At 39.2% G+C, this 23,860-nt stretch overlaps 1 protein-coding gene across 2 annotated transcripts in view; it reads left to right on the top strand.

Moving 5' to 3' along the window:
- The window catches only part of RGS12 (regulator of G protein signaling 12), a 124,897-nt gene that overhangs the window by 75,734 nt on the left and 25,303 nt on the right, over positions 1-23,860 (top strand). For both annotated transcript variants that reach the window (XM_067558887.1, XM_067558888.1), the window contains exons 5-10: positions 1,868-2,037; positions 5,471-5,563; positions 9,828-9,971; positions 17,287-17,466; positions 20,064-20,217; positions 23,174-23,250. In XM_067558887.1, the coding sequence (XP_067414988.1) occupies positions 1,868-2,037; positions 5,471-5,563; positions 9,828-9,971; positions 17,287-17,466; positions 20,064-20,217; positions 23,174-23,250 (818 nt within the window). The remainder of the gene's footprint in view (positions 1-1,867; positions 2,038-5,470; positions 5,564-9,827; positions 9,972-17,286; positions 17,467-20,063; positions 20,218-23,173; positions 23,251-23,860) is intronic.

Below are 23,860 nucleotides of genomic sequence, written 5' to 3'. Positions count from 1 at the left end.
ACTGCCTACTTTGCTTTAGAGCCTTTGGTAAGGGATCTTGTCAAAAGCTTTCTGAAAGTCCAAGTACACTATATCCACTGGATCACCGTGGTTGACCTGTTTGTTGACCCCCCACAAAGAATTCTAATAGATTGGTGAGACGTGATTTCCCTTTACTAAAGTTATGTTGAATCTTCCTCAACATTTTGTGTTCATCTCTGTGTCTGATAATTCTGTTCTTTACTGTGCTTTTAGCCAATTTGACTGGTACTGAAATCAGACTTTCCAGGCTGTTAAAGCCAGGATGGCCTCCAGAGCTTTTTTTTAAAAATCGGTGTTACAATAGCTATCCGCTAGTGATCTGGTACAGCAGCTGATTTAAGCAATAGGTTAAACAATACAGTTAGTAGTTCTGCAGTTTGATATCTGAGTTCCTTCAGAACTCTTGGATGAATACCATCTGATCCTGGTGACTTATTACTGTTTAATTTAACAATTTGTTTCCAAACCTCCTCTATACCTCAATCTGGGACAGCTCCTCAGATTTGTCACCTAAAAAGAATGGCTGAGACATGGGAATCTCCCCCATATCCTGTGCAGTAAAGATGGATGCAAAGAATTTATTAAGCTTCTCCGCAACACCCATGTCTTCCCTGAGTGCTCTTTGGCACTTTGATTGTCCAGTGGTGCCACTGTGGCACAGTGGTGCCAGTTTGTGCTTCTGATGTACTTAAAAAAAAACCAAACCCTTAAACCACCTTAAATCACTGCTACTGTAAACCACACAGCGCTTGTGAGCACTTATCATTAAACAAAAGTAGGCTTATTAAAGAAAGAATAATGATTTAGTTATAAACAAGAGATAGTGGTGGAAACAAATGGTTACAATACAAAACAAAAATCATAAAACGCGAACCCAGTCCACACTTTTCAATAGTTAGCTTTCTTATTTAATAAAGTAGGTTTTCCACCCAAGGTTTAGACTGTTGGAGAGCAGACTGGCTTCACAGGAAACATTGTATATACAGTATATACACTGTTATATACACTTGAAACATTCTATTTAGAAACTCTTGAATGGTGTAGGAAACGAGGTTACTGCTTCCTTGTTAGCTTTCCAGAGAATTTTTCAGTGGCAGTATTACTTTAAGAAGAATGCAGCATCCCCCAAGAAGGAGAGGCTGCTGAACAGCAGCAGCCTCTAAGGAGACCCTTATCCTGGATTATTTGCCCCACATGGACTGGGAGGTCACTGGGGCCCCAAGGTTTCTTGCAGTTTCTTTGCTGCTGTGCATAGAGCAGGGGTGAGTCCCTGCTGGTGTCAGAAATGTCTCTGACCAAGTTTAGAGCATATACTGCAATGCTCCGACTGTCCAACCACATTCAGTAATCAGTATTCCAACCACACAAATCAATTCATAGAGTTTGGAACTGCTGATATCTCAGCACATAAGGCTTAGCTGCCTGGTGTTACAGACACTGGCAGCAGCTGTTCTGTGTCTCCTTCCTGATTAATTATGGATTCCTCTTAAAGGGTGTGATACTCCTGGGGCATATGTGCCCGAAGTACTGGTTCAATGTGGTGGGGATTGGAGACTGTCTCCCCTCCCTCCTGGCCCCTTGGTGCTCTTGGCATTAGTTGCTGCCAAAGAAGTGCTTATAGCCCTTAAAATAATAGTTTAATTATCTTTGTAATTGGATAGGAGAGAATTTGAGAGAAGGTTATTTTTCAGTGCAGTTAGTCCCAAAAGAGTAAAGCATGTTTTGTGAAGTTTGCACTATTGTGCAAATCAATAGGTGTCATGAAAAGCCTGCTAAAGAGTTATTAAGGAGAGGAGAACAGGAAAAAATAATTCTATTGAGCGGTTTCTTTGTGCTTTTTCAACAGAGCTAAACAGTAGCGATTTAAAAGACTGTATCAGTGATAATAGCCTCAGTAGCAATGCTAGTCTTCCCAGTGTACAGAGCTGTCGACGACTCCGAGAAAGAAGAGTTGCAAGCTGGGCCGTTTCATTTGAACGTCTTCTTCAGGATCCAGTTGGCGTTAGGTATTTCTCTGTAAGTAATGAGGGGGAAATAGGGGGCTTCCAAAACATCTAATATCTCTGTAGAGATGTTTTCCTGTGATTGTTTTGTTTTTCTTGGCACTGTCCTTAGATTTTAGAGTAAAAGATCACTGTAACACAAAAGGATTGACATTTTAAGCATATTTATTAGCTAAAACTAAACTGTATTTTCAGCTGAACCAAGTTTATAGAAACCCTGCAGTTTCCTACATACTGCAGTACAATGGAAGTCCAATACTCTTAGTTGATGGCAGTGAAAATTTTACCCATATCCTTTGTGTATGAATGTTTAGTAAGGCTTCCACATATCTTTTGACAGGGTCATTCAACTGTATTTGCAGACATAGGCAAAATAAATTTTCAGTCATAAATGTCTGTCTAAATATTTTTTAAAGAATTGATAGACTATTCAGCTTATTTGCATGATCAAAACTTTATTTCATCCACATGGAAGCTTCCTTTAGTTTATTTGCAAGTCTGTCCAGTTATACTGGAAAAGTGCATTTCCCAAGTATGAATTAAACCTCACAACACCCTTGTGAGGGAATAAGTAATGTTATCCCCATTTTTAAAATAAGGAAATGGTGAGGCACTTGCACGTTAATTGACTTGTCCACAGTCACACCAACTCTGTTGCAGAACACAGATTTGAATCAACAAAATCAGTTAATGTTGTCAAAACTATTTTCACAAGCAAACTAGATTATGAAATTTCTTCAGAAACCCAAGGTTTCCCCTTCTGACCCAAAACAGTCTTTTCTGTTCCCTATATTTTTAATTATCCTAAGTAACAACTAGGTTCTCTGGAAAAGATTTGTGGAAATAGTGGACATTTTTACCAGTGTTGATGGAAGTTTCTTTAACACATTTTTGCAACTTTTAGAGAAGATCACTCACAATTTTATGCAATTTGATTAACCTAAATGAAGTCATTATACTATAGAAGAGTTTGCAAAATGGCATCAGAAGATACCCAGACAAAAAGCAGAATCTACAGGGACTCTGTTTAGCTACATCAGGAAAGAAAAGGAGAGATCTGAACCTACGTATGGACTTAATGATTCACTCCCATGAGTAAGAGAGGAGTCATTGCAGAGATCTGTTGAGCCTGCAATTGCAAAAAGCACACCTTCTGTCTCCCCAGCACCCCATTACAAAGTAACATGTCCAGTTTGTTTTAAAATAAGAAAGTATAGTGTGCCAGTCCTCCAGGGCCAGAATTTGAAGGACACAGTTTTGTACACATCTAACTTGCAGAGTCCTTGATACATGCCATGTCCTTGATACTATTCGGCATTGGTGAGGCTGCATTTAGAATATTGTGTCCAGTTTTGGGCCCCCCAATACAAAAAGGATGTGGACAAGTTGGAGAGAGTCCAGCGGAGGGCAACAAAAATGATTAGGGGGCTGGAGCACAGGACTTATGAGGAGAGGCTGAGGGAACTGGGCTTGTTTAGTCTGCAAAAGAGAAGAGTGAGGGGGGATTTGATAGCGGCCTTTAACTACCTGAAAGGGGGTTCTAGGGAGGATGGGGCTAGGCTGTTCTCGGTGGTGGCAGATGACAGAACAAGGAGCAACGGTCTCAAGTTGCAGGGAGGGAGGTCTAGGTTGGACATTAGGAAAAAGTTTTTTACTAGGAGGGTGGTGAAGCACTGGAATGGGTTACCTAGGGAGGTGGTGGAATCTCCATCCTTAGAGGTTTTTAAGCTGCGGCTTGACAAAGCCCTGGTTGGGATGATATAGCAGAGGTTAGTCCTGCTTTGAGCAGGGGGTTGGACTAGATGACCTCCTGAGGTCCCTTCCAACTCTAATATTCTATGATTCTATGATTCTATGCCCACAAGCTGTAGTTTATACACAAACACTGAGTTAGACATTTGATATTCTAGCCCTTAAACATTCTAGCCAACAGTGAAGGAAGATTAGGAAATAAAAATGTCATGGATAAATAAGCAGCAAACTAGAATTTTTGTTCCATCCCAAATAGTGCAACGCTTTAAAGGGAACATTAAAAAAGAACACATCCAGAAGGAGGGGGTGAAAGTATAAAGTGCATGCCTTTTTAATATATAAAAAAGTGCTTTGACTTGAGTTGGATATTTATTTCTTGCCATTGCTTCAATTTTGCTCAGCCTAGAAGCCTAAAATTCTCAGCATTTGTAAATAAAGAGTGAGACTTTATTTTTAATTTTAAATGACACTTAAGTCTTTCTGAGTTCAATATTAGTCTTGTGAAAAATTATGTAATTTGTGGCACTATGGAGACCAATGAGTAGATTAGTAGACTGTAGACCAGTTTCTGATGTGCTTTAATACCAGTTTAAAAGTTAAAAAGAAATGTTTATTTATATAAAACATAGTAAGTGCTTAGTAAGTGCATAGTAAGGCTAAGTGCCTTGGTGATGATTCCCTTCTTAGACTGGTGTGAATCAGGGGAATTCCACTGACATCAGTGAAAAATCTGTCTGAAAGACGAATCAGGCCCATTGTGTCTGGTACATTTTGAAACCAAATCTTTAGTTAAACAGTGTTTGTTAAGACAAATAAAGACTAAACAGATCTTGTTCAAATGACATATTGTTTGTGGCTTGTTTTTAAGATATCACCAAATTAATTTTCTTTAGATATTTTTAATGCATAAAGTGCTCACAAGGAACATGTGCAGAGAAACATCAATTACGCTGGTGTGTTGTGCCCAACACAATGGGATGCTACAATGATATAAATGATTTAATTACAATAAATAGTACTGGGAGATTTTCCTTTTTTCCATGGTAAACATCTTCCAAAGAGAGCACAAGTGACCATACAAATGAGCAAATGTGAAGGCTATTTCAAAGTTGCCCTATGTATATTGTAATGCATGCAGAATTTGAGGATAGTTCTGTAGTCCTTGAAGTCAATGGGACATAGTCATAAAAGTGAGGACCATTTACACGAATAAAGTGCACTCTAGGGGAAAATTTTCACTTTAACAATTGTACTCTGTTAAAACTTCAGTTAAAGATAAGCAACTTCCCTACAGTGTAACTATTTTAGTGTAATTAAAAATTATTTAAATCCTTATTAAAAACTTGTTCTTTAGATGGTGAACCAATCTCACAATGCAAAGTTCTAAACAGAGACTTTGTACATTGAAATACACTGATTGTAACTTGATTCAGTATCACAAATTGAACATGTTCTAAAACTATGGAAAAGGTCAGTGTTGGGCAACTCTGATCCTAAATTTAGTTTAAAAAAAAAAAAAAGCGCCTGATTCTGAGACTGATAGTAACATTTGTGTTAATTAAAAAAATCCAAACATTGTGCAAACTCCAACCTCTTCTCTCCTCTTCTTCCCCTATAAATGTTATTTTAAAATGTAAGTAACTGTCTTTATTTTGTGACATATCTTTTGTATGTTTGTTTGTTTTTTTTCCTAGGAATTTCTACGGAAAGAGTTTAGTGAAGAAAATATTTTATTCTGGCAGGCCTGTGAATATTTTAACCATGTACCTGCACATGACAAAAAAGAGGTAAAATAATGTTTTATAATCAGGTATTAAGTTGCTAGCTGAAAGCCAATGCTCCTCCAAGCCAAGTGAAATAATTTAGACTATTCTTGGACTTTGTCCTATGGTTCTATCTGAACTGAGCTGGGGACACAGTCATCTCATCTCAGTTCCATGAGTCTATCTCTGAGAATCCTACTGTAATTATATTTAGAATCTGTGCAAGGCCTTTCTATTCCATTTAGTCCTTATGTGAGCATTTTGTGGGGCACCCTACTTTTGTAGAATTATAGAAATGTAGGAGTGGAAGGGACCTCAAGAGGTTATCTATTTCAATCCCCTGGGCTGAGGAGGACCAGGTAAACCTAGACAGTCTCTGACAGGTGTTTGTCTAACCTATTTTTAAAAACCTCCAATGATGGTCTCCCTTGAAAGCCTATTTCAGTACATAACTATCATTACAGCTAGAAAGTTTTCATGATATCTGACCTAAATCTCCCTTTCTGCTGATGAAGCTGATTACGTCTTGTCCTACCTTCAGTGGACCTGGACAACAATTGATCACGGTCCTCTTTCTAAAAGTCCTTTAACATATTTGAACACTGTTATCAGGTCTTCCCTCAGTATTTTTTTCTCAACACTAAACATACCAAGTTTTTTTAACCTTTCCTCAAAGGTCAGATTTATTAAACTTTTTTTCATTTTGGTTGCTCTCTAGTGGACTCTCTCCAATTTGTCAACATCTTTCTTAGTGTGTGTCACTCAAAACAGTTCTGTGGCTGAGGCCTCACCAATGCCAAGGAGAGAGGGACAATTTCTTCCCATGTCTTACATATAATACTTCTGTTAATACATGTTGGAATGGTATTTGCTTTTTTCGCCACTGCATCACATTGTTGACTCATATTCAATTTGTGATTCACTATAACCCCTGGATCCTTTTTGGCAGTACTGCCACCTAGCCAGTTATTCCCCATTTTGTAGTTGTACATTTAATTTTTTCCATCTTAAGTTCAGTACTTTGAACTTGTCTACATTGAATTTCATCTTGCTGATTTCAGATTGACCCCGCAATTTATCAAGGTCATTTTGAATTCTAATGCTATCCTCCAAAGTGCTTTCAACCCCATCCAGCTTGGTGTCATCAGCAAATTTTAAAGCATACTCCCCAGTCCACTATCCATGTCATTAATGAAAATAATGAATAGTGACAGTCCCCTCCAGGACCACACTAGATCCCCCCAGCAAACCACTGATAACTATGCTGTGAGTATGGTCTTTAAATCAGTTTTACACTCGACTTCTAGTAATTTCATCTATACCACATTTCTCTCATTGGCTTATGAGACTGTCATGTGGGACTATGTCAAAAGTCTTTCACTAGTACTTTTTCTGAAACCCCCTCAGGGCACTGAGCACAATTTGATTTAATTTTCTTTCATTATATTCAGAATTTAGCTGTTTATAAAATAAGTAAGTAAAAAATAGATCCAGAAATTTTTTAACTGCAGATATTCATGTATATGGTTAAATTTTACTGGCTTCTTTAAATTAAGTCTTAAATAATTTATTTTAATGATTTTTTTTGAAGCACTAAATCACAAGCGTCTATTGTACTTTTGAAGCAACATTTGACAGGTTGACATTTATTATTATCGCACTTTGAATATTTTAAATTTTATTGTAAATTCTCTTGATTGGAACTTTTCATTACTTAGGAACTGTTCTGACACAAAAATATTTGTAATGTTAAAGAGAATAAAAATTTTGACAACCTAAAAATTTACAAAAAGTGATGTATATTAAAATTGCAATAAACAGTAGTGTCTAGATTTTTAAATCTCAGCGAAGGAAAACCTCAGAGCAACGTAGTTGGGCAAAAGACATCAAAGTTTATTTGAAATATTTAAAAATTAAGCTCCTTCTCTCTCTCTAGAGACCAAATTAAGCTTCCTATATACTAAGATACATAATTGCTTCTCTTTTTCATTTGGGAACAAGAGTGTACAGCAGTGTTCCCCAAACTGTTGGGCACACCCCCCAATGGGGTCACGGAGGAAGATTCGGGGAGGTGCAGTGGGTCCTGGGCCAGCCCCTATTGTGGGACGGGACAGGAGTGCATCCCAGCTCTGCTCTGTCCCAAGCTCAGCCCCCAGCTCTGGCCCTAGTCTTGGCTCCCAGCTCTTGGCACCACTCCCGGCCCTGCCTCCAACCCTGGTCGCAGCTCTGGCCCCTAGGTCCCGGGGCAGGGTGCAGATTAGGTAAAGGGTGCACAGACAGAAAATGTTTGGGGACTGATTGTGTACAGAAATAGCATGTTTAACATACACTTGCATTGTTACAAACACATCAGAAGCAGGAACCATGCCAGTCAGTGGGGCTATTGGATGATTGAGGTGCTAATGGAGCATTCAGGGAAGACAGTGCCATCACGGAGAAGCTAAATGAATTCTTTGCATGGGTCTGCACTGCAGAGGATGTGAGGGAGATTCCCACACCTGAGACATTCTTTTTAAGTGACAGATCTGAGGAACTGTCCCAGATTAAGGTGTCAGCAGAGGAGGTTTTGGAACAAACTGGTCATTTAAACACCAGGACCAGACGGTTATCACCCAAGAGTTCTGAAGGAACTCAAATATGAAATTGCAGAACTACTAATTGTGATATATAACCTTTCACTTATATCAGCCTCTGTACCAGATAACTGGTAGATAGCTAAATTGACACCAATTTTTAGAAAAGGCTCAAGAGGCCATCCGGCAATTACAGGCAGGTAAGGCTAACTTTGGTACAGACACACTGGCTAAAACTACAGCAAAGAACAAAATTATCAGACACATAGAAGAGCACAGTATGTTGGGGAAGATTCAACATGGATTTTGTAAACGGAAATCATTCCTTGCTTATCTATTAGATCTTTTGAGGGGGTCAACAAACATGTGGTCAAGGGTGATCCAGTGTACTTAGACTTTCAGAAATTCTTTGACAAGGTCCTTCACCAAAGAATTTTAAGCAAAATAGGCAGTCATGGGATAAGAGGGAACATTTCTTTCATGGATTAGAAACTGTTAAAAATAGGAATAAATAGACCATTTTCAGGATGGAGAGAGGTAAACAGCGGAGATCCGCAAAGATCTGCACTGGAATCTGTGGTGTGCAACATATTCATAAATCATCTGGAAAAGGCAGTCAACAGTGAGGTGGCAAAGTTTTCAAATGATACTGAATTACTCAAGATAGTTATATTCAAAGCTAACTGCAAAGAATTACAAAGGGATCTCACAAAACTGTGTGACTGGGCAACAAAATGGCAGATGAAATTCACTGTTGATAAATACAAAGTAATGCACATTGGAAAATATAATCCGAATTCTAAGTATAAAATGATGTGGCCTAAACTAGCAGTTATCACATAAGAAAGAGATCTTGGAGTCATCGTAGATAGTCTCTGAAAATATCTGCTTAATGTGCAGTGGCAGTCAAAAAGCTAACAGACTATTAGGAACTATTAGGAAAAGGATAGATAATAAAACAGAAAATATCATAATGCCCTTATAAAAATCCATGGTATGGCCACCCCTTGAATATTTCATGCAGTTATAGTTACCCCATCTTAAAATAGATATATTAGAATTGGAAAAGGTACAGAGAAGGGTAACAATAATCATTAAGGGTATGGAACAGCTTCCATATGCGGAGAGATTAAAAGACTGGGACTGTTCATCTTAGAAAAGAGATGATTAAGGGGGAATATGAGAGAAATCTATAAAATCATGAATGGTGTGGAGAAAGTGAATTAGGGAAACATTAATGCCCCTTCATGTAACAAAAGCAGTAAGGGTCAGCCAATGAAATTAGGACACAGCAGGTTTAAAGCAAAGAAAAGGAAGTAATTCTTCACAGAACACACAGTCATCCTGTGGAACTCATAACCAATGGATGTTCTGAAGACCAAAAATATAAGTGGGTTCAAAAAAGTATTAGATAAGTTCATGGAGGATAGGTGCATCCATTGCTATTAGCCAAGATGGTCAGGGATGGAACCTCATGATCTGGTTGTCCCTAAACATCTGACTGCTAGAACTGAGACTGGGTTACATGGTGTGGATCATTTGAATAAATGCCTTGTTCTGTTTGCTCCCTCTAAAGCATCTGGTACCGGCTACTGTAGGAAGACAGGATACTGGGCTAGAATGACCATTGGTCTGACCAGTATGGCCATTCTTATATTCTTGTAATGTTTTGTCTGTAAAAATAAATTAATGCTGATATGAATTCTGTTGTGTAGCTTTCTTACAGAGCTCGGGAGATCTTCAGTAAGTTTTTGTGTAGCAAAGCTACAACCCCAGTTAATATTGATAGCCAGGCACAGTTGGCGGATGATATTCTCAATGCTCCGCATCCAGATATGTTCAAGGAACAGCAGCTTCAGGTAGTTACTGAATATTTAACTACTTGTTATTAAAGTATGTCATTTACTTTTTCCTTTATTGTGTTAAATATTTGTTTTAAAAAAATAAACATAGAAACAGTTTCACTTGCTGCCATTTTTGTCACATATAGCAGTGTTTCTCAACCTTTTAAGTAGCAAGTACCCCCTAACTTCTGAAAATTTTAATAAGTACCCCAACACTCAATTTTCCACTCTGGGAGCTGGGACTGGGCGGGAAGCGAGCGGCTGCAGCCTGCCTCCCTTCACTGAGTTTTTCGCCCCGTACCCCCTGACTGTGTGTCGTGTACCCCCAAGGGTACACATACCACAGGTTGAGAAACTATGACATACAGGAAGAAAATAGATAATGTACAGTTTTGCAAATGTTAGCAAATATAAAAACAGGCTATGTAATCTAGTAATTGTATCTTGGAACTCCCACACAGGAATTTGCATGGTGTGTATGTATGTATATTTGTGTTGTAAGAAACTACTACCTGTTAAAACATCAAATAATCTGAAAATCTTAATTTAGTTGAAAAGTTTCTTTAGCAATAAGGGTTAGTAAATAATTACTACATGTTAGTTTGATACATTGCTGCTATTTTCAACTCAAATGGTTCATGAAATGTTTTTGTCTTTCGGGGCTTCTGCTCTTACTTTGATGAAATAGTCAAATAAGAAGCCTGTTAAACCTCTTGGTCTCTGAAAAATCTTGATGCAATTTAAATATTATCATAATCTTTGGCATTCAGAACAAAACAGTTATTGAACAATTGGGAATACTATCTACAGAGTCTGCTGATCTGATTTTCTTACTCTTCCGATGTGTTGCATCTGTGTTACTGCATACCTATCATAACAATGGGTAGGCCCTAGAAACAATTTTAAAACAGGAATTCCCAGGAACCGAGGCTATAACTTGACTAGCTAAAATTAAGTTAAAGGTGTTTCCCTGCATTTTAGCCCTAGTTTAGACAATGCCTTACTTTGTGTACTTTCAGGGAATGTAGATTGGCAGGTACTGTATTTTTCTCTAATTGGAAAGTGCCTAGCACATGTTGGGCACAACCACATTATAAATGACTAGCAACATGTCAAATATGGAATTGAGATCTTTTAAAATGGGATTTCTGCTGTAACATGTTGCTGCAGATACCTCTGTGATTATAGCTTTGGCATCGTAATAGTTTCCATCTAAGATTGGATAATCTATTTTATGCAAAGGCTTTTTATTCTAAACTTAAGCTCACGCATCCAGGTCTGAAGAAGTAAAGATTTATTGTTGTGGTTTATTATTTTGATTCTTTTCATGGACCAAGCACTGGAGTTTGAACACAAATAGAGGAGACTTTCTAGTGCAGTGTTTTTCATCTTTTTGTGCTGGTGATCCCCTTTAAACTATTAAAAAAAATGTGTGAGCCCCCCACTAGAAAAACTTGTGACCCCTGCCTTAAGTTCAGGACTTCAGGCTTCAGCCCTGCATGACTGAAACATGTATATTAGCTTCCCAGGGCCCCCTGTGGCATGGGACCCCAGGCAATCCTATCCCTCTAAATCCATCCCGCAACCCTCAGCTTGAGAAACACTGCTGTAGTGGGTCATACTATAGTCCATTCCCTTGCAATGTATATTCTTCACATTTTAGAAGATTGATTATATGACACACTAACTCCCTTCTAATCCAAATGATCCTATGAATCCTGTTGCTTTAGAACAGACGCCAAGATAGGAGAAGATATTTGTTAAAGCAACTTTTTCTAACTGGTATAAAGATAACCTTAAAGTATCTAGTTAGGTCTCTGTTTTTAAGTTTTAATAGCATAAGAACAAACATTTCAAGGTCCAAAGATAACATAGCCCATTTGAAGATACACTGTAGTACAGTTATTTCTAGCATAAAAATGATCTCAATTAAAAGGATGTTGCTAGCCTGTAGGCATTTATAAGAATATAAATAATTATTCTTCATTTTGCTTCCTCTGGAGTTTGCATTTAGCATATTTTCTTCCAAAAGGATTTTGTTTCTGAGTGCCATTATCCTCCTTACTGAGTTTCTTTTATTCCTCTGTACATAGAAGTGATAACATCAACTGTGTTTTGCACATATGAACAAAATACGCTACTATTAAACCAAGATATTACATTTCCTTTTTTTGAGATATACCTCGGGAAGATACTTAAAGGTCTTGAAAGTGCTATATCTGAACATGCAAGTAATTTCCTACGTGATGCTACATTCCTGATGCAAGGGGAACATAATCTTCTCTACTGTTTTACTCCACAACCTATGCTCTCAAGGCATTACGATCTATCCCTACCTGGACAACTTCCTCCTCAGGGTCTGATCGCTACAAGAACACTGATCGCTCACTGAGCCACCAGGGACACGGTATGTTTCTTCACAGAGCTAGGCCTGCAAATCAATTCCCAGAAGTCGACCCTTGTACCTGTACTACATCTGGTGTTCATAGGGGCTGACCTGGATTTCATACAGGCCAAAGACTTTCTCCCTCAGGACAGATTCCTATCCTTGGTATCGCTTATAGACACAGCTCAATTCAGCACTCAAGGGTCAGCCAGAGTCTGCCTCCATATCTTGGGGCATATAACAGCCAGCACCGTGGTGATTTCACAGACCAGGCTTCACATGCGTTGCTTGCAGATATGGCTTGGCTAAATGTACAAGCCGAACAGAGACAGTCTGCAAAAACCCTTGTCTCAGCCCGTCAAGGTCAAGGAATCCCTCAATTGGTGGAAGGACCTGGCCAACATTGGCAAAAGGACTCCCTTTCTTAAGATATCACCGTCAGTTCTCCACACTACTGATGCATCCCTTGTGGGATGGGGAGTGCATCTCAATGATCTAAAAGTACAAGTAAAACGGTAACCTTTGAGATATACTTACATATCAATCTACTAGAATTAAGAATGGTAAGGAATGCCTGTGCTCATTTTCTACTGCATGTAACAGGGTCTCAGATAAAGATCCTTATGGACAATATAGCTTGCATGTATTATATCAATCATTAAGAGGGAGCCAGATCACTCTCCCTGTGCTTGGACGCAACGAAGCTTTGGAATTGGTGCCACATTCACAATATTACCCTTTCTGTAGCTTATCTTCCAGTTGCACAGAATGTAGTAGAAGACAGTCTGAACTGCAAATTCCCATATGACCATGAGTGGGAGTTACTCCTGACAGTACTTCAGGACATGTTCGCATGCTGGGGAATACCATCCATAGACCTGTTCATAACCGCGGAATAGGAAGTGCAAGCAATACTGCGGGGATCGGCCAGAGTTCCCTGGAAGATGCTCTTCTTCTCCCCTGGGACAAGGACTTCCTTTATGCCTTTCCCCCAATTCCCCCTCCTACTGACAGTCCTGATAAAGATAAAATGGGATAGAGCCCATGTAATCCTTATCGCTCCCATGTGGCCGAGAGAAACCTGGAACCCTTACTTGATGCAGCTTGCGATGTGCCCATCAATCTCCCTTCTGGCCATTCTGCATCTCCTCTCTCAGGACAAGGGACGCACCATGCATTCCAACTTGGGAGTCCTGTTCCTCAAGGCTTGACTCCTACGTGGTCCCAACATTTAGAATCAGCATGTTCAAAAGAGGTACAGGAGGTCCTACTCCACAGCAGCAAGCCCTCCACATGCCACACTTACTTGCAAAAGTGGTCTAGGTTCCAGGCTTGGTGCACATCCAGGCAAATCTCTCCAGTCTCACCATCTCTTCCTCATATTCTGAACTATGCCCTGACTCTTAAAAATCAGGATTGTCTCTGAGCTCCCTCAAAGTCCACCTGGCAGCTGTTACAGCATTTCACCAATCTGTAGAAGGGCACTCAGTCCTCTTACACCCTACCATTAAAAGGTTCCTGAAGGGAATAACAAAACTCTTCCCACAACCTCACCTCCCTACTCCCTCATGGGACCTAAATCTGGTTGACAAGACCCCTTTCAAACATATGGCCACTGCTCACTGTTACATCTGTCGATGAAAACGGCTCTCTTAATCGCAATCATCTCAGTGAAGAGAATTGGGGAAATAGTAGCCCTGATGGCGCATCCCCCATACATGATATTCTTTCCAGATAAGGTCACACTTAAACCTCATCTGAGGTTCATTCCTAAGGTTGCTTCGTCATTTCACATGAATCTGTCCATTCATCTTCCAATCTTCTAGCCTAAGCCTCACCGAGACAACATGGAAGCTATACTCCACACGCTAGATGTAAGGAGAACTCTGGTATTGTACTTGGAGACAAAATCTTTTTGAAAGTCCCCTAGACTATTTCTTTCCATTGCAAAAAGATCCAAGGGCTCAGCTATATCAGCCCAGAGGCTTTCCAAGTGGGTCTCGAACTGCATAAAACACTGCTACCAGATTCGTAACATAACCCCTTTGGACTTGGTTCATACGCACTCCATGAGATCATCTGTTGCCTTCCTTTAAGACATCCCCCTCTCAGAAATATGTAGAGCGGCGACATGGGCTTCAGTCTATACCTTCACGAAACACTACACATTATGTGGGACTCTGCCTCTGATGCCATCTTGGCTCCACAATACTATCCACAGTGACTAACCCAACTCCCAAAGTCCCAGCCCTCTGAAGGGGGTACTACTTGGTAGTCACCTACAATGGAGAACCCATAGAGACACTACTCAAAGTACCCTGTTCAGTAGCGATGTTCCTTCAAGATGTGTCCCCCTATGGGTGCTCCATTACCCACCCTTCTCCCCTCTACTTTGGAATTTTAATGGTTGACTCTGTGGTAGAGATGGAACTGAGGATGGTTAGCCCACACATGCTGGCTAGCCTTGTAGCACAGCACGAGGGGAGACAGCGCATGTGCGGGTTCAATGGATACTTCTACCAAAGTTCTCCAATCAGCAGCACAGGGACGCAGACACACCTACAGTGGAGCACCCATAGGGACACACATCTCAAAGTAACATCATTACTGCACAGGGTGAGTAACTTCTTCATTTAAAATGGCATGTACTGACAGCAACCTTTCAAGAAACAGCTATGCCAGGTGTAGTAAGTTTTTTTCTTAATTTCTGCAGGCTGTGCTTTTATTTATCCTCTGGTAACCTAACAGCAGCAAGACAGCTGGGAGACCACAAGGCTCAGGCATTTTAATGTCTTGTTACTGTGACTTCCAGCAATGCAGGATTTGGGTAGCATGCAGCAGCACTTCTCTTCCCTGGAGTAGTAGGCTATACCTCTCCAGTGCCTCTCTTGGGAAGAAGGTTGGCTCTGCTTCTGTCTCTGAGTTTGGGGCACAGTCCTCCAGCTGTGCTGTTCAGAGAGTCTTATCCCTTTGGTAGAGTGGAAAATTAGTCCACAAAAAACAGAGTCCTAGGCCTTTGGGAAGTTGAAGAGGAAAAAAAAAAAAGAAAAAGGAGAAGTACAAGACCTTCTTCTTTCTGAGAGGGCTTGGGTAGCTAAGGCTGTCAAGCTGTTTTCCTGGTCAGCAGCCCCTGCTTCCAGAGGTCAGGGTGCTCTCTGTTACAGTCCTGCTTCTTCAGAGTCCCACACTGCATGCACTGACCAGGGAATAGGATCCTCCCTTTTAAGGACCCCCCCATCTCCAGGCTTGATAAGCCTCAGAGCCTTAACTCCTTTCTGAGTGGGGTTTGGATCTGCCATCACAGCTGGATTCAGCAACAATCAGTCCTGGTAGTCCCACCCTGCATTCTCTACATGGCGTCCTGATAAGTACTTGTGCTCCAACATTACCTGCCTTTTAGGAATTTCACCATTGTACCTGAGGTCAGCAGTTGATTGCATTTTCACTAGGGTGAGGGACTCACTAGTCTTTGCCAACTATTTTATCCAGATCCTTTTCCACTTTTAAGAAACACCTGCATATTTTATTTTTCCAAAGTGTTTTTATCACTTGATTTATTGATTTTAAATGTACTGATTTTATCATTTGATTTATTGATTTTAAACCAAAGTGATATAAATCACCAATTCGATTCATGATTTAAATCAGTAAGCAGGAAACCTTGATTTAAATAATTGATCTTAATCGTGCATTTGTACTTTTTAGTTATTTTCCTAAAGAAAGGTTGATTCACATTTGTTGGTAACCATTAAAACATGTTCAGTTGCAACTAAATAGAGCCTTTACACTAAGTGTGGTTTTGCTTTTTGTAAACCTGGAACATAAGTATATCTATACACATTTATTAAACCAGTTTTCTAGCTTAATTTACATGTATTCACATTCTTAATTTTTACATTTTATTATGTTAGAAAATGGTAAGTAATGCATTTACTAGATGATTAATTTTTTATTTGTGCTTTGTGTCAAGCTCCATTTACATGGGAATTTGAATGCAATTAAAAATGCAAAAAAAATTGTAAAGTTATTTTTAATTAGTTAAATAAAATAACCTTAAATTTTGCTAGATACGTAAGAAAAAAGTTTATTAGAAGTTTATCAAAACATGTTTTCCATTTAAAACTAACTGATTTGTTGAACAAAGGAAATATTATCTGCAGTTAGTGAATTGAATTGATGTTTTCCTGTCAACACATCCTTTAAGATTTTGGAACTAGACAATCTCATCCTCTCGTACCTAATTTTTATTCAGAGATTAGAAAAGAAAAACAAGTTTCCTTCTTTTTCAAGTTCCTGTTGGGTTTTAGCTTTGAATGAACTAATCATTGAACAGAACTAGTTAAATAAACTGAAATGAAGAAAATATTCTCTCTGCAGCTGCAGAAAAGACTACTGCTGTCAAAAGCTGCTTTAGCACTTCAACAAACTGTGGTTCCAGGTGCTTCTCCAATGGCTTCTATATCAGTTCAGTGGTTCAACTTTCTTTAAAACTTTGGCAGTAAATATATACAGCTTAATTTTTAAAAAAATATTTAAATGATTTTAATAGATTAGAGTTAAGTTTAGGCTTTAGGTTGTCATAATTTCACATTTAAATTTAAAATAGAATTTTTAAAATAAATGTTTTAATTTACTTTAAAAATCAGATTTAATTAAATCAATTTTTTTGTATTTTTTTTTAAACATTGATTTTTATCCGCACTGGTTTTCATTTTGACTATTCTTGGCCCATGTGTAAAAATAAAGCTTATGGTAAGAGACGAGGGCCCAGTTCTCTTTCATTTGAAACTGGTGCCCAACTGCCATTCACTTCAACAAAAGCAAGCTTCACCTATCCTCACATTAATGCTCTGAGTTTTAAGAACATAGTACTTAAAAAATAGGCTTGTGTTCTTCATATGAGATTTAAGGTATAACCATTATCCCACTGTACTTATATTTCAGATTTTTAACCTGATGAAGTTTGATAGCTATACTCGTTTTCTGAAATCCCCACTTTATCAAGAATGTATTCTGGCTGAAGTAGAAGGTCGCCCTCTTCCTGATCCACAGCGTGTTCCCAGCAGCCCTACATCTAAACACAGTGTCAGCTCAGAGCGGTCCCATATCTCAACACCAAAAAAGGTGACTTTTGATTAAATTATTACTTTTCTGAAAACTAAGTTCTTAGCTATAGCTGAACTTCCCCTCCCCACCCCAAATTTGTTGGAAGATCAACAACAACATGTAGAAGCCAATGAGTGTTCATGTTTACTAGTGCTGAAAAAGTATCTAATAGCAAGTCTTAATGTTACCCATGGAAATTGTTTTATTTGTCAATAGATTTTGATCAGAGTTATAACAGAAATTACTAACTCGCTTTTAATATAATTTTATTTATATATTGCCTGAATAAACACATTTATTTTACAGTTAATGAAATGAGGTAATTATATTTTATGCGCCAATTCAGAAGTTGATTTTGATTGAAGTCCGTGATTGTTAGGAAACTAAGTTCTGGTGTTTTCACCCGCAGGTCGCCAGTTAAAATTCAGCCAGGGTTAGCAGTGAATACTAGTACAACTGAGAGATGCTTTCAATGGCCTAGGTAACATGAGTAGGTAATTTCAGTCAAGTTCCCAAAAGACAAGTGCCTACATCACAAAAAATACCACAGCTGCTGGCTCAAAATATCATCCTAGCTGTTCATCCAGAAGAGAGGTCAAGTATTAAATAAGAATGGAAAATGAACTACCTTAGAATGTATCCATTTACTACAGTAGTGTCCAGCTTCTCATCCTTAAGGATGACTGTATTAAGAAAACTTGTATCTGATGATCTATATGAATTGAAATCTATCTGTGAGCCAAGTCCAAGTTGCTACAGGAAGGAATTAGGGGACACTGAGCAGCAATATTCCATTCTCTACTGAAGATGATCAAAAGCTCCCCTATTGGCCTCCTGGTGCATTGTAGGGGAGAGAAGCGGCTGTTCCATTTTATTGCTCCCCTAGGAGGTTCTGAGAGCCCTAGGGAAAGCATGATATCACTTGATGTCTCTACCTGAGCCTTGGAGAGCACCTAAAAAAAGATGGCTGTCCTCCGCCATTCAACGCTGGAGAGGTGAAGGGGAAAAGAAGCTGATAACAAAAATCCAATTACAGCTCCCTGATTCTCTGCTCTAACACAGGTTAGAATATTCTAGGAGTTGCTCTAATTTGCACCAGCTGACAGTGATCTTGTAAGGGTAGCATGCTAGCTGGGGATAGCTAGCATACAGTATGCTCTTCTCGCTCCTCTCTTTCACTGTCACATCCTTCTGCACCAGGATTTGTGGAATGATACATACAGCAGTTGACTGTACCAGGTCTCTTGCCTCTGTTTGGGATTCCCTTACACCTGAGTAACCCCCAGCTGGAGACTTGTAGGTGGTTTCTGCTCCCTTTGAGCTGCCTGAATGGAGAAACAGAGAATTTGTCCCTAAATCTTGACTGTTGTCCTGTGATCTCTTGAAATAATATATTTGACTGTCAAAGGGAAACGCTCATTGCTGTAGAATAAGATGTATGCATGTTGATTCATAAAATGTAGGAAGTTTGCTTTTCTGATGCAACTATTCCATGGAAAAAGAGAGGACTTGAATTAATCTGGAATCTTTCAGAAGAAATAATTCACATCTTCATTCCACATGAAATAATTAAAACAAAAAAAAAAGTTCCTACTACCTGGAAAGCCACAATTCCTGGCAGTGACAGGTTGTCTGTGTTAGCAACTGATGAGTTTACTCTTTGAATTTCCTAGCCTGTTTTTAGCCAAATCCTTTTAAAAAAAAATTTATTATAAAATTTGTCTGGTTAAATAAAAATACCCCCGTCACAAACAATCTTTGGAAGTTTTAAAAAAATTGTAATACTTACATAAAAATCAGAACTTCACTTATTCTTATTTCTACAATCATTGATCACCATTTTAAAATTTGAGAGCTTTACCTTTGCAGCTAGGTAACGTTACCACAGTATTCATTATTTAGTTGTAAAGGTAATTTTTAACTCTTTTTCTGTCAACCACTGTATTTTTGGAGCGTCCACCTTTTTATGGGTAGAGGGTTTTTTGTTGTTGTTTTGTTTCGTTTGTTTTTTTAAATTCAGCATTTTAAAGAATATTTTAATGTGAAAAAGATAAATGGTCATTAAAAGAAAATGTAACATTATAAAATTATATTTGCCTGAATACTTTTCATCATTGACTATAATTTATTATACATACTGTAAATGTTAATTAAGCAAGACATTATCAGATAAGTGTATTTAATTTTAGTTTATATTTCAAACCTAGATAGATTACTGCACTGTATATGAAATTCTATATTTTTTTAAAACCAAGCAAATGGAATTTCAATAGCCCTTTTGAACCATTAGTTCTCTGGCTGTAATCCGTAAACCACCAGTAGTCTGTAGAGAGTTGATTAGTCGGTATTCCTTTTTGTTTCCAACTACTTATTTGCATCACTTGCCTAATATTACTTTTCTATATAAGCAGTTCTGTTGTTGTTGCTCTGGCATGTTATATGATTACCATCTGGAAGGGAAGTGGCCTATATAATAATGAGAAGGCAAAAGGACACTCAATCAGACTCTCTCTCTTAAGATATAGCCTGCTTTGGGAGGGTTTGAGAACCTGTACCTTAGACAATATGTTTGCAAGAGTGCGCCAGCCAATATTTTAACTGTGTTTTGATGGTAGTTAATTGGAAAATCAAAGTCAGGAAGGTCCTTAAATGAAGAATCTGGAGAGGAAGATGCTGAGAAGAAAAGAAAAGGGACATTTTTCTCCTGGTCAAGAAGTAAGAGTGTGGGGAGATCACAGAAAAAAAGGGAAAATGGTGACTATCAGAATGGTGAGTTTCCAAGTCTTGCTTTGTTGCAAGATTGCTTCAGCAATAGACAGGACTCGCTTGCACTGTTAGCACTCAACAGGCAATCCATACCCCAGTACTACACATGACCTAGAGCAGATTTTTAATTTTCTGCTGAGCTGTGACAGGGAAATGGTCATGTCATGAGCCACAATAGCCATAGCATGGCTATGGTGAACAGAGTTTTATAGGAACAATCATGGAAAGAGGTAGAGGTCTGTAGACAAAAGTCTGGAGAATGATCAATTGGTAGCATTAAAGGTTTTCTACTTTGATGTTCTGGACCAATGGGATTTCCCTCAGCTGTTTAAACATGCTTTTACCAACTTCCAAGAGGTTTATTCTGTCCACCCAGCTGCACTCCCACTATAAGCTGACTCTCACCCTCTCTTACATTCATTTCCTGCCTTGTCCTTCAGGGGGAATCAAACAGCTAGATATGCAAATAAAGTCATACATATGGCTATGCCCAGATTTCTTCAGCTGGAGCTTGTGGTGCTGCAATTGTGGTGCCCCTTCTGTGTCCCTTCATGACCAGCTAGTGAAGATCCAGACATACAGAGTCTGTCTCCCATCTCAGGATAGATAGAATGGCCTCTTGCAATAAGGCCTGTGGCAGAAGCAACAGACTAAGAGACTTTGGCTGCACTTTACCTTGGGGTTAGAATGGTGAATCCATCCCCATCCACCAAACTTCTCAACCAGGCTGGTAAAATTAGGAATTAAAACTGTGGTCTGCCATTCAGAGTAGGTGGCATGTCACACACAGTCTGTGAGCCAGTTTCTGGTAGTTCCTTTCTCTCCAGCACTTCTGTGTCTGGGGTGAGCAGTTCTTCAAAGGAGCCTCCCTGCTGCACTCCTACAGCATGGTTGCACAGGTTGAAGCAGTCTAGCTTGCAAGGACAAAGTAATGTTTAGAAGATCAACAAAAGCAGAGACATGGAGTAAAAAGAGCTAAATATTCCAGTTCCCTTTCCCCCACGTCAGGATAGTTCATCAGAGAGTTGCTACACTGGGTCTTGTAAACACTGTGATTGCAGTGCACAGGAATGGCAGGGGATGTTCCACTCAGACCCTTATTCTAAAACATGGGCCTTCAGTTTCCATAGGAAGAAATATTTTCTGGATGGGATTTACTTTATAGGTCTGTTACCTGAGTTTTTTCATAAGTGTGTTAAAAAGCTAAGAAACAACCCATCTGAAGAAAGCACACAAACCAGCCTCTGTTAATGTAGCTGAGAAAAGAAAGAGAAAAATTTTGCAAGCCAGTGATTGTTCACTCTGTCTAGCAAGTTGGAACAGCAGAGGGAAACCCCATTGAATCAGACTGGTGAGAAACCAGTTGTAGAAACCCAATTTACAGATAAGGAAGTTACTTCTCCCTTAAAAAAACAAAACAAAAACACCCCAGGAGGCATAAAGGAATGATTTAGGGAGGGAGAACGAATTCCACAGGCACAGAATGTTAAGAAAACACAATCTAATTGGTAGTGACTGGGTTGTGTAGTCTGTTCATCCAACTGCTAGTCATTCAGTAGCTTTTGTTGAGAAAATTGTATATCTTGTTTGAGGGCAACGCTAAACTATTTTTAGATAAATGAGGCCCTGGATAATTGCACTGTGTTTGAAATAATAAATGTACAGTATATATATTTCTGTTAGTGAGAGTATTTGCATCTCTGTAGCTCACAGAAACGAGAGCACCACATTTTGACAACTGCAGAGGCTTGCACAAAGCAATTAAAAGGCAAACATTTTATAAAAAATCTTGTGAAAACAAAACTACAAATTCTGAAATCCACTGTAGCAATCAGCTTCTCTCAGGCTATGTGTTTATTGTTGTCTCTTCTTCCCTACCAATCTACCTACCACGGTTATGTTTAAGATTTTTTCATGGTTATTTTTCATAGGTCATGGGCCATTAACATACGTTCATGGAGCTAGTGACCTGTCTCTGACTGTACTAAATATAATCAGGAGGGACAGGGTGGGTGGGTAGGAATGACATCTAGATCTCTGTGGGGGGCAGCCCCACCACCAACCTGGGCTGCAGTGGTGGGGCAGGAGCGCACAGCTCCAGTCATGGCGGGGGAAGGGAGCAGCACACAGTCCCGGCCGCAGCCACAGGAGGGTAGGGTGCACAGCCTGGCCGAAACCAGAAGGGGCGCACAGTCCTGGCTGCAGATGCAGGCCTGCCCCAGGTTAATCCACGGGGGGCATAATCCAGGCTCCAGCTGCAGCAGCAGGGCAGGGATGTACAGCCCTGGCTCCAGCCCTTGCTGGGGGGGATGCACAGCCAGGCACGAAGCCCCGGCTCCAGCCCTGGCTTCAGCCACTGACAGTTGAAGCCGAAGAAGTCATGGAGGTCCAGTAAAGTCACAGAATTCATAACTGCCACGACATCTATGACTAAATTGTATCCTTAACCATGGTCCTTGAAAAAGCCTTGTGAGTAGTCCAGTTGATGTAAGGGGGGCCACGTACGTGAATGAGGGCTGCAGAATCAGATACTAAGATTATAGACCTAAACTTTAATAAGTGACAACGGATTGAGTTCTCAGTTTTTGAGACACCTTAAAAGAGACAACTTGAGACACCTTAAAAGAGCCTGATTTTCAGTGGTCTGGTACTCACTTTGAAGGTATCGTAAATTGGTAGTCACTTTTAAAAATGTAGGCAATCAGCTCCAAAGACAGGGACCCTGTGTTTTCATCTGCTTGTAAAATGCCATGAACATCTGTAATACTATATAAACAATAAATTATACATTTAAAAATGCTTAAATGTTTAGCATGTGAAGATAGTACAAGGATTTGGACTTTTTCTTCCCAGATCAGAAAATGAATATTCTAGTCAGATGACTTTAGGTTTTGTAGAACTTTTAATGAATAGTAAAACCAAGCATTACTACTTATCACTTTACTTTTCCTACTCACAGATTCTATGCATGCCAATGGAATATTTTGCAGACGTGAATCACAAGGCTCCATGTCATCAGCCGCAAGTCTTGAACTGGTAAGGGCCAGCCCCTTAGAATCAAATAGGATGAGAGAACGGGGGAGGGAGGTGATTGTTACCTAGGAAATCAATAATATCCCCATTTTTCTGCAATAGTATAAATAAATAAAATGTCTATGTGTATTTGAATGTAAATTTCATGTAATTTTTTTAGGTTGAACTAAAAAAAATATAGCTATACTCATTTTGTGAAATAAAAAGGTCTAGTTGTTTAAACCTATTGTCAGATGAATAGTTAAAAACTTTTAAACAAGCCTTTTCAAAGAACACTGTTACAGTGCTATTTGTGATCCTAAATTATCTTAAAATGGTTATGATCTAGGGATAAATATCTCTTTTATGCATTTCATATAACTGTTTTTTATAATTGTCTTTACATCTGCAAGCTATCCTGTCCATCCTGTCTCCTAGCTATCCCAACTCTTCTATTCCTTTGGACATTATAATAAAAGTTTGCACTTCTATAGGGTGTTTCATCCAAGGACACTAAAGCTGTTTACAAACTGATCTACCTTGCCTCCCAGCTACTGCAGCTCTTAAACTCTGCCTGCTGAATTGCTCTTTGGGTCCTCTTTCTCTGGACCATATGTGAGTTTGAGCTCAATTC

Source organism: Emydura macquarii, unplaced genomic scaffold (assembly GCF_026122565.2).
Source record: "Emydura macquarii macquarii isolate MOO-44397 ecotype Brisbane River unplaced genomic scaffold, CSIRO-AGI_Emac_v2 contig_2199, whole genome shotgun sequence".
Classification (NCBI taxonomy): domain Eukaryota; kingdom Metazoa; phylum Chordata; order Testudines; family Chelidae; genus Emydura; species Emydura macquarii.
Note: the sequence above shows the minus strand (reverse complement) of the source record. Positions and strands in the feature narration are given on the sequence as shown.